General features: G+C 39.2%; 1 protein-coding gene across 1 annotated transcript; it reads right to left on the reverse strand.

Annotated features, from left to right (window-relative positions):
• Positions 1 to 12,095: 12,095 nt before the first annotated feature.
• On the reverse strand, positions 12,096 to 12,656 carry LOC131658839 (uncharacterized). Its single transcript, XM_058928090.1, has one exon. The coding sequence runs from the start codon at positions 12,654 to 12,656 to the stop codon at positions 12,096 to 12,098; it is 561 nt and encodes a 186-aa protein (XP_058784073.1).
• Between the last annotated feature and the right edge of the window lie 2,433 nt (positions 12,657 to 15,089).

The following is a 15,089-nucleotide window of genomic DNA, read 5'->3' on the forward strand; positions in this document are numbered from 1 at the left end:
CAAGCTTTGAGTTTCCTGTATTCGAGGCAGAGGAAGAAGGAGACGAAGAAATATCAAAGGAAATTTCACGATTACTTCAACAAAAGGAAGAGGCCATTCAGCCATACAATGAGCCTCTAGAGATCATTAACCTTGGTTCCGATGGAAACAGAAAAGAGGTTAAGATTGGAGCTTCGCTCAGTTCAGAGATCAAAGAGAGTTTGATGCAACTGCTCAAAGAATTCTCAGATGTCTTCGCTTGGTCTTATCAAGATATGCCAGGGTTGGATACCAGTATAGTGGAGCATCACTTGCCATTAAAAGCATAATGCCCTCCGGTCAAGCAAAAATTAAGAAGAACTCATCCGGAGATGGCTATGAAAATCAAAGAGGAAGTTCAAAAGCAGATCAACACAGGTTTCCTCGTCACTTCAGAATACCCTCAGTGGTTAGCTAACATTGTTCCCGTTCCTAAGAAAGACGGAAAAGTCTGCATGTGCGTCGACTACAGAGATTTGAACAAAGCTAGCCCTAAGGATGATTTTCCTTTACCACATATTGATATGTTGGTAGACAGTACAGCAAAATCCAAAGTTTTCTCGTTCATGGACGGATTTACAGGATACAACCAAATCAAAATGGCACTGAAGACATGGAGAAAACAGCTTTCATCACCCCCTGGGGCACGTTCTGCTATCGTGTTATGCCTTTTGGACTAAAGAACGCAGGGGCAACTTATCAAAGAGCCATGACTACGCTTTTCCACGACATGATGCATAAAGAAGTGGAAGTTTATGTGGACGACATGATTGCCAAATCAGAAAATGAAGAAGATCACATACAAAATCTGACAAAGTTATTTCAACGCTTACGGAAGATTCAGCTTCTCCTGAACCCCAACAAGTGCACCTTTGGTGTCTACTCAGGAAAACTCCTTGGTTTCATTGTCAGCAAACGAGGAATTGAAGTAGATCCAGACAAAGTCAAGGCAATTCAAGAAATGCCTTCACTCAGAACCGAGAAACAAGTTAGAGGATTTCTTGGACGTCTGAATTACATCTCGAGATTCATATATCTCATGACTGCAACTTGCGCTCCTATTTTCAAACTTCTACGGAAAAATCAAAGTTGCGTCTGGACAGACGATTGTCAGAAAGCGTTCGACAGCATTAAGGAATATCTGCTCGAACCACCCATCTTGTCTCCTCCAGTGGAAGGAAGACCTTTGATAATGTACTTAACCGTCTTAGAAGACTCCATGGGTTGTGTCCTTGGACAGCAAGACGAGACGAAAAGAAAAGAGCATGCCATCTATTACCTGAGCAAGAAATTCACTGACTGTGAATCCCGCTACTCCATGCTCGAGAAGACGTGTTGTGCTTTGGCCTGGGCTGCCAAGCGTCTCCGCCAGTACATGATTCGACATACTACTTGTTTGATCTCTCATATGGATCCAATCAAGTACATCTTTGAGAAGCCTGCTTTAACTGGGAGAATTGCCCGTTGGCAGATGTTGTTATCAGAATATGACATTGAGTATCACGCACAGAAAGCCGTGAAAGGAAGCATTCTAGCTGAGCACCTGGCTCACCACCCACTCAATGGTCATGAATCAACCAGTTTCGACTTTCCGGACGAGGACGTCATGTACCTCAAGATGAAAGATTACGACGAGCCACTACCAGACGAAGGACCTGAGATAGGATCCCAGTGGGGCTTAATCTTTGACGGAGCTGTCAATGCTTATGGACGAGGAATTGGGGCAATCATTGTTACACCTCAGGGTACCCATATTCCATTTACTGCCAGATTAACTTTCAAGTGCACACACAATGAGGCCGAATATGAAGCTTGCATCATGGGTCTCGAAGAAGCCGTGGATCTAAGAATCAAACACTTGGATGTATACGGAGATTCTGCTTTGGTCATTAATCAAATCAAAGGAGAATGGGAAACACGCCAACCAGGGCTAATTCCTTACAAAGACTACGCGAGAAGATTATTACCATTCTTCGACAGGGTAGATTTTCATCACATTCCTCGCGAAGAAAACAACTTGGCTGATGCATTAGCCACACTCTCTTCCATGATTAGGATAAATCATTGGAATGACATTCCTCGGATCGATGTTATGCGCCTGGATAGGCCCGCTCATGTTTTCACAGTAGAAGCAATCATCGACGACAAACCGTGGTATCACGACATCAAGAACTTTCTTCAAAAGCAAGAGTACCCTCTTGGGGCGTCAAAGAAAGATAGAAAGACTTTGAGAAGGTTAGCTTGTAGATTTTTCCTGAATGAAGATGTTCTGTACAAGAGAAACTTCGACATGGTTCTGCTCAGATGCGTTGACAGAAAAGAAGCTGAAATACTCATGAGAGAAATACATGAAGGTTCCTTTGGTACTCACACCAATGAACACACCATGACAAGGAAAATACTGAGAGCAGGATATTATTGGCTGACAATGGAGTCAGATTGCTACCAGTACGCAAGGAGGTGTCACAAATGTCAGATCTACGCCGATAGAATTCATGTGCCACCATCTCTTCTCAACATACTCTCTTCCCCTCGGCCTTTCTCCATGTGGGGAATCGACATGATTGGAATGATCGAGCCAAAAGCGTCCAACGGACATCGGTTCATCTTGGTAGCTATAGACTATTTCACCAAATGGGTTGAAGCAGCTTCATATGCAAACGTTACAAGACAAGTTGTCGTCAGGTTTATTAAGAATCACATCATCTGTCGCTACGACATTCCTAGCAAGATAATCACTGACAATGGGTCAAATTTGAATAACAAAATGATGAAGGAGCTTTGTGAAGAATTCAAGATTGAGCATCACAACTCATCTCCTTACAGACCAAAGATGAATGGAGCTGTAGAAGCAGCTGACAAAAACATCAAGAAAATCGTTCAGAAGATGGTCATCACTTACAAAGATTGGCATGAAATGCTCCCGTATGCTCTTCATGGTTACCGTACATCAGTACGTACTTCGACTGGAGCAACTCCTTTCTCCCTTGTATATGGCATGGAAGCAGTCCTACCCATAGAGGTTGAGATCCCATCAATGAGATTCTTGATGGAGGCGAAATTAACAGAAGCCGAGTGGTGTCAAAGCAGATTCGATGAATTGAACTTGATCGAAGAAAAGCGCATGACAGCTTTATGCCACGGTCAGCTATATCAACAAAGAATGAAGAAAGCTTTCGACAAAAAGGTTCGACCTCGCACAATCAAAGAAGGCGACCTTGTACTCAAAAAGATTCAATCTTTTATCACAGATTCGAGAGGGAAATGGACTCCCAATTATGACGGCCCCTACGTGGTCAAGAGAGTTTTCTCAGGAGGAGCCTTAATACTCACGACTATGGATGGAGAAGAATTCACCCGTCGTGTGAACGTCGACGCAGTCAAGAAATACTTCGCCTAAATAATTAAAAGAACAGCTCGCTAAGTTGAAAACTCGCAAAGAGCGGCTTAGGCAAAAAAGAGCGTCTCGGTGAATCGAAAACCCGAAAGGGCGATTCAGGCAAAAGTTAGAGACATAAAAATAAATAATCAATCCCGGTAGACTTAAAACCCGAAAGGGGTAGTTTACGCAAAAGTTAGGGATATATGGCAAGTAACTGTGTTCAGGACAAACTTGATCATTCAAAAGTCATCATCAGCAGGTCATCTTCTACGAAGCACGAATACTGCGCAACTCGGAATGGAAGGGAAAGATAACGGTCGTCACGTTTCATCGTAGCCCTTTTCCCAAAAATTACCAATTTCCAACTTTGTAAATACTCCATGGAATTAAGCATTTGGCTGATTACCATTCCATATATAATAATTTGAGCCTTGTGCTTTTTTTTTTTGCAAATCTAGTCTTATTCAGTTTCTTGAAATGCATTTTAAGTTTAAACAATCATTTTCTTGAAACAATTGTTTTCATAAAATAAAATGAATTTACTTGCAAAAATAAAGGTGAAATTTCTTTCTAAGGATTACAAACAATAGGAAGAATGCCAACAGTTGCTCCGAGAATGGTTGAGACTCCGGGAACCTAGATTTCCCCATGAGATCGCTTTGCGAACATCTCCCGATGATGGGTCTTCAATTCAAATCATATCACCCACTTCAAAACAGCGGGTAACTGATGACCAGATATCCCCAATGGAGCGCATTTCAAGAAGAAGACATCTTCTGATCAACAAGATTCAAGTCGTATCATAGGATTTTACATCCGCGACAATTCTATTCACTTTCACTTTATATTTGTCATAATATTCATGCATACATTATAACTGCATAGTCGAGTCAGGCTTTGATCATGTGAATGCCCGAGTCATTAAGGCATGAACTCAATATTCCCCTGCAAGTTATGGAGGAACTTTTTCCTTCAAGACGACAGTTCATACACAAGGATCTCCCCAAGCAAGTCAACAAATGGTGGTCTCCCTCAAAGAGATAGTTTGTTCACTTTTGGAATTCCCTAATTGAGACTCTCCCGCAGAGCGACGCTCGACAATCTTCTTCAGATAAGATAGTCTATTTTGCATTTTGGAATTCCCTACAGGGTCGATGAGCGGTTCTCTTCTCCAAGTAGTGTGGATTCCCCGACATAATTGACAAGTGTTAGTTTTTCCTCCTGGAAAACAGTTTGGTATTTTCCCAGCAGGGTCAAGAGATGCCACTTTTCGTCAAAGGAAATAATTCAGAATCTCCCAGCAGATCGACAAATGATCCCCAGCGGAATCAACAAATGGCAGTCTTTCCCCAAGGAAACACCGTTTGTCTGTTAAACATTCAAGAGGTCGATGAATGTTGGTTTTCACCCCGAAAACAGTTCGTCCGCCTTCAAGCAAAGTCATTAGCCCCTCAAAAGAGCGCGAGGCCATATGACATTCTTTCAAAGACGTCAAGTCAAAAGGGAAGATGGTGAAGTTTCTTTATTTACCGTCAAATGGTATCTTACCTCCAAGTGCTGGTAAGAAGTTTGATGAGGAAACAAACCTTTGAAGTTTCTTTATTTACCGTCAAATGGTATCTTACCTCCAAGTGCTGGTAAGAAGTTTGATGAGGAAACAAACCTTTGAAGTTTCTTTATTTACCGTCAAATGGTATCTTACCTCCAAGTGCTGGTAAGAAGTTTATGAGGAAACAAACCTTTGAAGTTTCTTTATTTACCGTCAAATGGTATCTTACCTCCAAGTGCTGGTAAGAAGTTTGATGAGGAAACAAACCTTTGAAGTTTCTTTATTTACCGTCAAATGGTATCTTACCTCCAAGTGCTGGTAAGAAGTTTGATGAGGAAACAAACCTTTGAAGTTTCTTTATTTACCGTCAAATGGTATCTTACCTCCAAGTGCTGGTAAGAAGTTTGATGAGGAAACAAACCTTTGAAGTTTCTTTATTTCCCATCAAATGGTATCTTACCTCCAAGTGCTGGTAAGAAGTTTGATGAGGAAACAAACTTTTGAAGTTTCTTTGTTACCATCAAATGGTATCTCATCTCCAAGTGCTGATGAGAAGTTTGATGAGGAAACAAATCTTTTGAAATTTTCTCTTTATCTGAGATATTGTCCAAACACGACTGAGACCAGTTTCGAGATATGGACATCCGAAACGAGGGGAGGTTGTTTACCTTTTTCTAAGTATCAACACTTAGTTAAAGAAGATGGATTGTGCATCCTACACTGCCATCCATTTGCCAGAGTCCACATCAAGTATTTCTACAGGAGTTTGTCTCCTCATCCCCCGCCAAGTGCGACAACGGGATCAAGTCATGCAAAGTTTTTATCAATTACAACATCTCAGGAGCGCCCAAAATTCGGGCATTCTCTGATATTTAAGTCTCTTTCACGCAGGAGAGATCGAGATATCAATCTCTCTCCCTCCAGATAAAAGAAACTTAAATAGGGGCATCTGTCATACCATAATTTTTGACCCCCCTGAGATGACATATCTTCAGGATTTTCATCAGGTCAAAACAAGTACCCAGAGCAGTCACTTCTTCATCTGGCATTTAATCGAGGATGTTCAAAAACAAGAAAACTCAGGCAAAGGATCAATCAGTAGAAGGATTAGTCTCTAACACAATCATAGGACTCAAAAGCTCCATTTTTTCACCCATGATTGATTAGACATCCAGTCATCTGAGTACAGGTTTACTCAGGTTGCCAAACTAGGGTTTTTGAGCCTATCAAGGACTAAAATCAGGGATTACCTTTGGGAAACCCTAAAAAGCCCTAGGGAATCATTCAAAGACATCAATCATCTTCAAATAGCTCATATGACAAGATCCACTGGACATCACACCTCAATTCAAAGCATGTAGTCATCATTTTCATCTGGTCGACAATTAGGGTTTTTTTGACCTAATTCACCAGGATAGTTGACTTTTAATCAGGGCATGGATCCAAAACTCAAGATATGATTCAAGAACCTCTACTACCTCAATATAATCCATTTACATCACTCATTTGAGGAGAAGATCTTAATTCCACACAAAAGTCCAAAATCTCACTTTATTTGGAAAAAGTCAACTGTATGGGATCACCTTTGACTTTTAAGATTTTTGGTCAAACCATGACTTTCAAGGATCAATATCATCAATATATGGATATTAAAGTCATTTGACCAAAGATTGTCAAAGAGAATCATCAAGGAGCAAAAAGTCGGGAATTAGGGTTTTTGAGGGCATTGTGGGAACTCAAAATTTCACCTACACAACTCAAAAAACTTCCAACATGAAAGTTGTAGATCTTGCAAAATAAAACAAAATCTTACATAACAACTTTTTTCAAAAGATCAACCATTTAAGAGATTTGGAAATTTTGAAGTTTTAGGTCATAAAGACTTAGAAAATTTTCTAAGTGTTTTAACCTAGTTTTCTTCCAACTTTGGCCTCATTTTTCACAAATTTGCCAAAGGATTCTGAAGAAACCATAAACTAATGATTTGAAGTAGATGTTTAGGGCTTTCCAAATTGTGTTCAACCTTCTCCAAATTCATTTTGAGCTAAGAGTTATGCTTGTTCAAAGTTGGCCTCATGAAGTGAAATTATAGGTCATGCCTCATTTTTGAACTTTGAGATTTTGTGCACATGACCTCACTTATGGATGCTACACGACCCATACCACATCTGAAAACATGCCATGCATTCATTTTCACCATAGCATAAGAATTGAGGAAGATTCCCAAAACAAGAACATGTGATTATGTAATGATTACATTTGGGAATTTATGGCAAATTGATGAATCACCCAAGGAATCTTCTCACCAACCAATTAGAGCTCATTTCTGTCTCAGAATTGTCCCCTAAGATCAAGCAAAATCGAGGGCTAGGGGATTGATCAAATGGAATCAAAATTCTCATCATTGCATAAGAGATATTTGCAAACTTCCTTCATGGCCAAGAAAACCAAATCAACCTCACTAAGCAAGCTCACTCCTCTGCAACTATACTGAACCATTTGCCTATAAATAGGAGAGCATACCTCAGTAGAAAAACACACCAAAGCAACAGAATTCTTGCTTTCTCTTTTCTTTCTTCATACTTAGTTTTTTCAAAGGTCCTTTGGCAAGAAGACTCAGATTCTTCAAACCAAAGCTCTCTCTTTGAAAGTAAGTATTCAAACACATTGAGGGAGGCATTTAGAGGTGATCCAAACCTCTGGAACACTTCTGGGCGTGGAGAATCATCATCTCCACCTCTCATTTGGAGCACTTGCAGTTGGAGGACCACAGAACAATTCAGGAGGTTCCAAGCAAGGTTAGGCATCCAGGCACGTTCCTCGGATCATAGTGAAGCTGTTCAGATGGTCGCAGCTCATCTGTAACTGCAGATTCATCATCCTCCATGTTCACTTGAAGCTCAAATCTAAGAAGTCGAATAGAGCAATTCAGAAGGTTAGAGGTCACCACAAGCATCCAGTTAGCATCACTGAGTCCCAAGGAAGCTTTTAGGATCATTCATACAAACCCAGGTGCTCTCCATCATCCTCACGACCTTCAGTTTCAGAGGTAAGTTTCTGAACTCCACCTCTTTAATTTAAGCACTCTTTGTGATAAAGCTCGATTCTATCTTGTTCAGCATCATCAGAGGATTGAAAACCCTCTATCATCATTCATTTATCTTTCAGTATAGCCATTTAATTTGATTTTTAAATTTTAGGGTTCTTCATGTTTTCTAGTAAATTAGTTAGATGTAGTCAATATAAATTTGTGTTAGTTACATATTTAGAATCGTGAGTGAATTTAGAATAAGTTTCATGTTTACACCTTGGCCATTGGTTGAGATTTGAGTGAATCAGAATTTCAAAAATGTTGGAGCTTGAGGTTGAAGACGAAGATGGAGGGTGGCGCCATTTTTCAAATCTCTGGGCAGAGGTTATTTTATATTTAATGATATGCGTTTCGTAAACGAATGAATAACTTGCCCCAGTGGCCACACATGCGCTCTTAGTCTCCTCATGCCCAAGGTCTGAGGTTCGAATCCCCCTCGCCTCAGACCTTTTGATTTTATTTTCTTTTTTGCTTCTATACACTTGAACGCTATATGAATTGCATTGAAACCAGCTTACTATCACCACACGCGCGTTGGCTCAGTGGTGTTTGTTTTAGGTGTGTAACCTAGAGGGCGTGGGTTCAAATCCTCCAAGGGCCAAAACTATTTTTTTAACACCCATTTTCTTTCATTTTTCTCACAAACTTCACACAATTAATTCACCTATCAAATTAAGTTATTTTCACTTCATTTTTCACACACTTGTTATTTAATATATCTATTTTGTGAATAATCAAAAAAATCATAAAAATATTATTATTTCATATATTTTTATTAGGTTTAAAATAGTATGTTTTTAAGTGTTTTTTTAAATACTTTAAATGTATACACTCATTTTGTTTTAACCTAATTATTTTGTGGATAATTTTATGATAAAACCCTAATTGTTTAGGTCTTAATTAGGTGAAGATCTTTATCTTTACCTTAATTAAGTTGACTTTTGTCAATTTTCAAAATTGTTTTCAATCTCCGATTAAACAAGATGATTAAGGTTTTCAAACAACAAAAACTTACATCATTCCAATCTTCATTTTCACTGCTTCACAAACAGTAAATAATCTCTGGGCCTCTAATAGAGTGTAAGACCCAACACCTTTTTCTTTTCATAGTTTGCTTTTCAAAACTGTATTTACAAAATCTCCTTTCTGTTTTCAAAACATTCTTCTGGTATTTGAAGGGCATTATTCCCGGTGAAACTCTTCTGATACCTCTGTGACCTTTGTCCATCTTCACTTCTTCTGTTTTCAAAACCCTTAACTGTTTATAATAAATATTCAACTGTTATCAACAAAACAACAAAAAATTACTGGTAAGGCTTTGTACATACTTCTTCAAAGGCCTCCACTCCATCCAGGTTAGGCTTTACAAGCTTTCAATTTACAGTCTTTATTTAAATTACTGTCAAATATAAACTGTACATATATTTGTTTAGAACTACGTTTGAGTGTAAACCCTATGACAGTTAAACTATATATATATATATATATATATATATATATATATATATATTATAGGAATATGGCCTAGGATTGAGAATGTCTTCCCGGTGAAGGCTCTTTCCTAATTAGAGATCTGTAGTTCAAACCCCCAAGATGAATTATTCCCGGTGAAACATCTTGGCAAAAACCTTAGAATCCAAAAAAATAGGATACATCCACCCAAAGAGGAATTATTCCCGGTGAAACCTCTTACCCCTTTGCTTAAAGCCAAAATAAGTTCAAAACTACATAGCTTTCTCTTGTGCTATAACAAGGACCCTCGATTAGCTTCCTCTTGGGCTTTGTACAAGGACCCACAGGCTTCTTAAAAGCATTTCCAGCTTCCTCTTGAGCTTGTATACAAGGACCCATCAGGTTTCTTATAAACATAGGAACAGGTCTTTAGTCACCTTTTAACATACCCTGGTGAGTTTCTTCCAATTTAAACCAGACTTTAAACAAGCTAAGATTGTCTCAATTTCATATTGAGTATATTTTTGGAATGAGAGACATGGACAGTCTCTGTCACCCTTATCTTCATCAATTTTCCTTAGCAGGGTCTAGGATTCATGTTTGCTTATCCTCAGCAAGAGTCAGCCTTCATCTTGGGCTTTAAACAAGAAGTCTCCACTAGATAATCTTTCTGCCATCCATTTTAATAAAAATCCCTGGAAAGGGTTAGCCTCCACACATTCTATCATTTTTAACAAAAACCCTGGAAAGGGTTAGCCTCCAAATCATTCAATCATTTTAATAAAAATCCCTGGAAAGGGTTAGCCTCCACACATTCTTTCATTTTAACAAAAATCCCTGGAAAGGGTTAGCCTCCACACATTCTTTCAAAATCCCTGAAAAGGGTTAGCCTCCACACATTCTTTCATTTTAACAAAAACCCCTGGAAAGGGTTAGCCTCCAAAATCAGTCCTTCAAAAAACCAAAGATTCATTCTCTTAGGAGATAATTTCCCCAAAAGAGTCAAAAAAACCCCTGGAAAGGGTCAGCCTCCAAAAAAACATGACAAAAAATCAGTCTTTTAACAGACAATTTCTCCAGCTGAGTCAAAACCCCTGGAAAGGGTTAGCTTCCAAAATCACTCCTTTAAATTCAAAGACTCATCCCTTTAAAAGATAAATTCCCTAAAAAGAGTCAGCCTCAATTCTGGGCTTTGTACAGAACACCAAAAAACTCCTTAGTTTAAATTTCTCCCCAGTAGAGTTATCATTTCAATAAATCAATCAAAAAGCCTCAAGCTTGAGCCTCATGCAAGCCAGCTAAAGTCAAATCTTTTATACAGTAGATAGACATAGCTTATCTCTATAGAGAGATATTTTTACTACTCTACCACATTCAAACAAACATTAAATTTTATTTCAATTTCAATCAAGTCTCCCATTTAGGATTTTGAAAGGCATGAGCTGGCAGTAAAACCCAGACATGTGGTAACTTTCCCTAATTTGGATGAGCATCTTTCTTTCATTTAAGAGGCATTTGACTGGTATACTTGCACATACACAAGTAAGGTCCCCTCTTGAATGAAATGAATTCAGTTATTCTGTCACTCTTTTAAAATGTTTGTGGTGGAATAGTACAAATACCTCTCTGTAAAGATGATTTCATGTCTCATTACTGTAAACAGAGATTTAATTCAAAGCTTCAACCTTGAGATTCAAGCAAGGCACCAAAAATAATTAATTTCCCTAGTTAGTTCCCCGAACTACATTAACCTCTGACTTCAACTAGGGATATGTAGGCATGAGGTTCACAAGGAATCTCAGCGAGCTAATAAAATACCAAAAATAGTCAGTTTGTCTATCTGTCTGTCTGTCTTTTAAAATCAATTCAATTCTCTCTCCTAACACAAAGGAGAAACTTTCCCAATCATTAGCAACAAACACCAACACAAATGACACAGAGAAGGTTCCTGTAGAGTACTACAGATATGTAGGGTGTTTAAACACTTCCCTATGTATAACTGACCCCCTGGACTCCAGAATTTCTAGTCTAGGTGAAATCCCCACACTTAGCAAACTCCTAGGGTTTAGTTGAGATCTTTTTTCCCTTTCCTACTCGTAGGACAATAAGAAAGTTCGTATGATATCGTAGGAAGAACTGAAACAAAATTCATCCCACCACGGGCGCATTCTCCTTCCAAATTTTGCGTGAAGGGTCTAGCGTGCCGTCCTCCAGAGTGAAACGGGGAGGTAAAAAAAACGACAACCACAATGGGTTCCGAAGGTTCCTTCGTGTACTTCTTTGATAATCTCCTTCACCTCATTTTTATCCACACACCTCAGCAATACCGAGTCATAATTTCGTTTGTATAGGATATCTCCACTAAAGAAGAACTTGGCTGACAATTTCCTTAGTGTCTTTTTGTCAATCGCAGAGGCATTCTCTGGGTATTCTTGGTTCTCTAGGTACCTTTTGATATCATGGAACCATGGTTTATCATCAGGCTGTTCCTCGATGGTGAGATAATAGGTAGGCTCATCGAAATGTCTAACCGTTATTCGTGGTTCATGGTTCGGCCAATTTACTTTGAACATGGAGGAAGATGTTTCCAGTGTGTCAGCCATTTAATTCTCTTCCCTTTGGATGTGAGTGAAAGTGATTGTTTCAAATTCATCCATTAGCTCTAGTATGAGGTCCCGGTACGGGATTATCTTTGCATCTCGAGTATCCCATTCTTTATTGACTTGGTGAATCACCAACGCTGAATCTCCATACACCTTGAGCAGCTTAATCCTTAGATCAATCGCAGCTTCTAACCCCAATATGCACGCTTCGTAACCTGAAATATTGTTGGTGCAGTCAAAGCATAATCTCGCAGTGAAAGGTAAGTGACGATTGTCAGGAGATGTCAAGACTTCCCTTATACCATGACCTAGTGCATTTGAGGCCCCATAAAACGCCAGTGTCCATATTGCCCCTAGTTCGGGTCCTTCGTCGAGTCCTGGTATTTCGTAATCCCTTATCACCATGATGTCCTCGTCAGGAAAGTCGAATTTCATAGATTGATATTCTTCGAGGGGTTGGTGGGTAAGATGTTCTGCCATTTCACTCCCTTTTATTGCTTTCTGTCTGACATATGTATATCGTATTCTGACAGTAACATTTTCCACCTTGCAATTCTTCATGTGAGAGCCTGCTTTTCGAACATGTATTTCAAAGGATCCATCCTTGATATCAACCATGTGGAATATGTCAGCATATATTGCCATAGACGTTTGGAGGCCCATGCTAAGGCATAAATTGTCTTTTCCAATGGTGAATATCGAGATTTGATATCTGTGAATTTCTTGCTAAGATAGTAAATAGCGTGCACCTTTCTTCCTGTTTCATCTTGTTGCCCCACTACACATCCCATAGACCTTTCGAGAATCGTGAGGTACATGATTAGTGGTCTCCCTGGCACGGGAGGTATGAGAATCGGTGGATTTTGTAAGTATCTCTTTATAGCTTCGAAGGCTACTTGACAATCATCATTCCATTTGATCCGCTGATCTTTCCTTAGTAACTTAAATATAGGCTCACACGTGGCTGTTAGATATGAAATGAACCTTGAGATGTACTTCAACCTACCCAAGAACCCTCTGTGGTGTCATTTTTATACCTCCCCTTTTCACTTGGAAGGACGGCACGCTAGACCCTTCACAGAAAATTTGGAAGGAGGAAGCGCCTGTTGCGGGATGAATTTTATTTCTACTATTCCACCACAAACATTAAAAAAAGTGACAAAAAAGCTGAATTCATTTCATTAAGAGAGGGACCTTACTTGTATGTTTGCAAGTATGCTAGTCGCGTGTCTCTTGAATGAAAGAAAGATTCTCATCCAAATTAGGGAAAATGTACAAGTCTGGGTGTGTTTTCCTCAGAGCATGCCTTTCAAAGTCCTAAATGGGAGAATGTTTGAAATTGAAATTGAAATGTTTGTTTATTTATATGTGGTGAGATAAGAGAAATATCTTTCTATAGAGATAAGCTATGTCTACCTACTGTTTGAAAGATTTGATTTTTAGCTGGTTTGTATGAGGCCCAAGATTGAGGCTTTTTTTTTATTGTTTTTATTGACTCCGGGAGATGACTCCACTGGGAATTAACTTTAACTAAGGAGTTTTGTGTTTTGTACGGAGCCCAAAATTGAGGCTGAGTCTAGTTGGAGAGTGTTTATTTGATGGATTTTATTTGGTGTTCTGTACAAAGCCCATAATTGTGGCTAACTCTTAATTGGGGAATATATTATTTTTTTCCTTGTATGAAGCCCAAGGTTGTGGCTGACCATTGCTAGGGAAGATTCTATTTTTGTGCCTTGTATGAAGCCCAAGGTTGTGGCTGAGTGCTGAGGAAACTGAGTATGGATGACTCTATGGGGAAAAGATCCTAAAGGTTAGGAATCTTTGACACAGGAGAATGTGGTTTTATCTGCCTTCTACAAAGCCCAAGGTTGTGGCTACTTGATGATGAAGGACTCACTGGGGAGACTCTATTATCTGCCTTGTACAAAGCCCAAGGTTGTGGCTGACTCATTAAGGAATACCTATGAGTAAGGTTTTGACTCTAAAGGGAGTATGTGGCTTGTACAAAGCCCAAGGTTGAGGCTGGCCCTTTTTTAAAATCGGGAAAGATCTACCAGTGTTGCATCTTTTGACTCAGAGGGAATTTTTGCTGAGGATTACTCTTTTGTTTGGAAACTAAAGGTTTACCCTACTGAGGATTGTGCTTTTGTTGAATGAAAGACCTAGGTTTAAAGATGGACTCTACTGGGGAATTGGTTTTTATTGACTGGGACTGACCTTAGGTGAGATTTATCTTTTAAAAGTTGAATTTTTGGAAGCTAACCCTTTCTAGGGAATTATGACTTTAAAGGACTGATTTTGGAGGCTAACCATTTCTAGGGAATTTACTCTGCTGGAGAGTTTATCTTTTGAAAGTTTAATTTTTGGAAGCTAACCCTTTCCAGGGAATTTTGTTAAAATGAAGGAATGAATGGAGGCTGACCCTTTCAAGGGGTTTTGATAATGGCATAATGATTAACTATTGGAGACTTCTTGCTTAAAGCCCCAGATTAAGGCTGACACTGACTAAGGATAGACAGATATGGATCCAAGACTCTTCTAAGGAAGAAAATTTGAATATAAGGATGATAGAGACTGTCCATGTCTCTCATTCCAAAAGGTGAACTCAATACTAGGATTGAGACGATCTTAGCTTGTTTAAAGTCCGGTTTAAAGAGCAGAAGAAACTCACCAGGGTAGGCTAAAAGGTGACTAAAGACCTATTCTTATGTTTATAAGAAATCTGATGGGTCCTTGTATACAAGCTCAAGAGGAAGCTATGAATGCATTTAAGAAGCCTGTGAGTCCTTGTACAAACCCCAAGAGGAGGCTAATCGAGGGTCCTTGTTATAGCACAAGAGAAAGCTATGTGGTTTTTGAACTTAGTTTGGCTCTGAGCAAATGGGTAAGAGGTTTCACTGGGAATAATTCCTCTTGGGTGGATGTGTCCTAGTTTTGGCTCTACGGCTTTTTTCAAGATGTTACACGGGGAATAATTAATCTTGAGGGTTTGAA

This window comes from Vicia villosa, linkage group LG3, assembly GCF_029867415.1.
Source record: "Vicia villosa cultivar HV-30 ecotype Madison, WI linkage group LG3, Vvil1.0, whole genome shotgun sequence".
NCBI classification, from domain to species: Eukaryota; Viridiplantae; Streptophyta; class Magnoliopsida; order Fabales; family Fabaceae; genus Vicia; species Vicia villosa.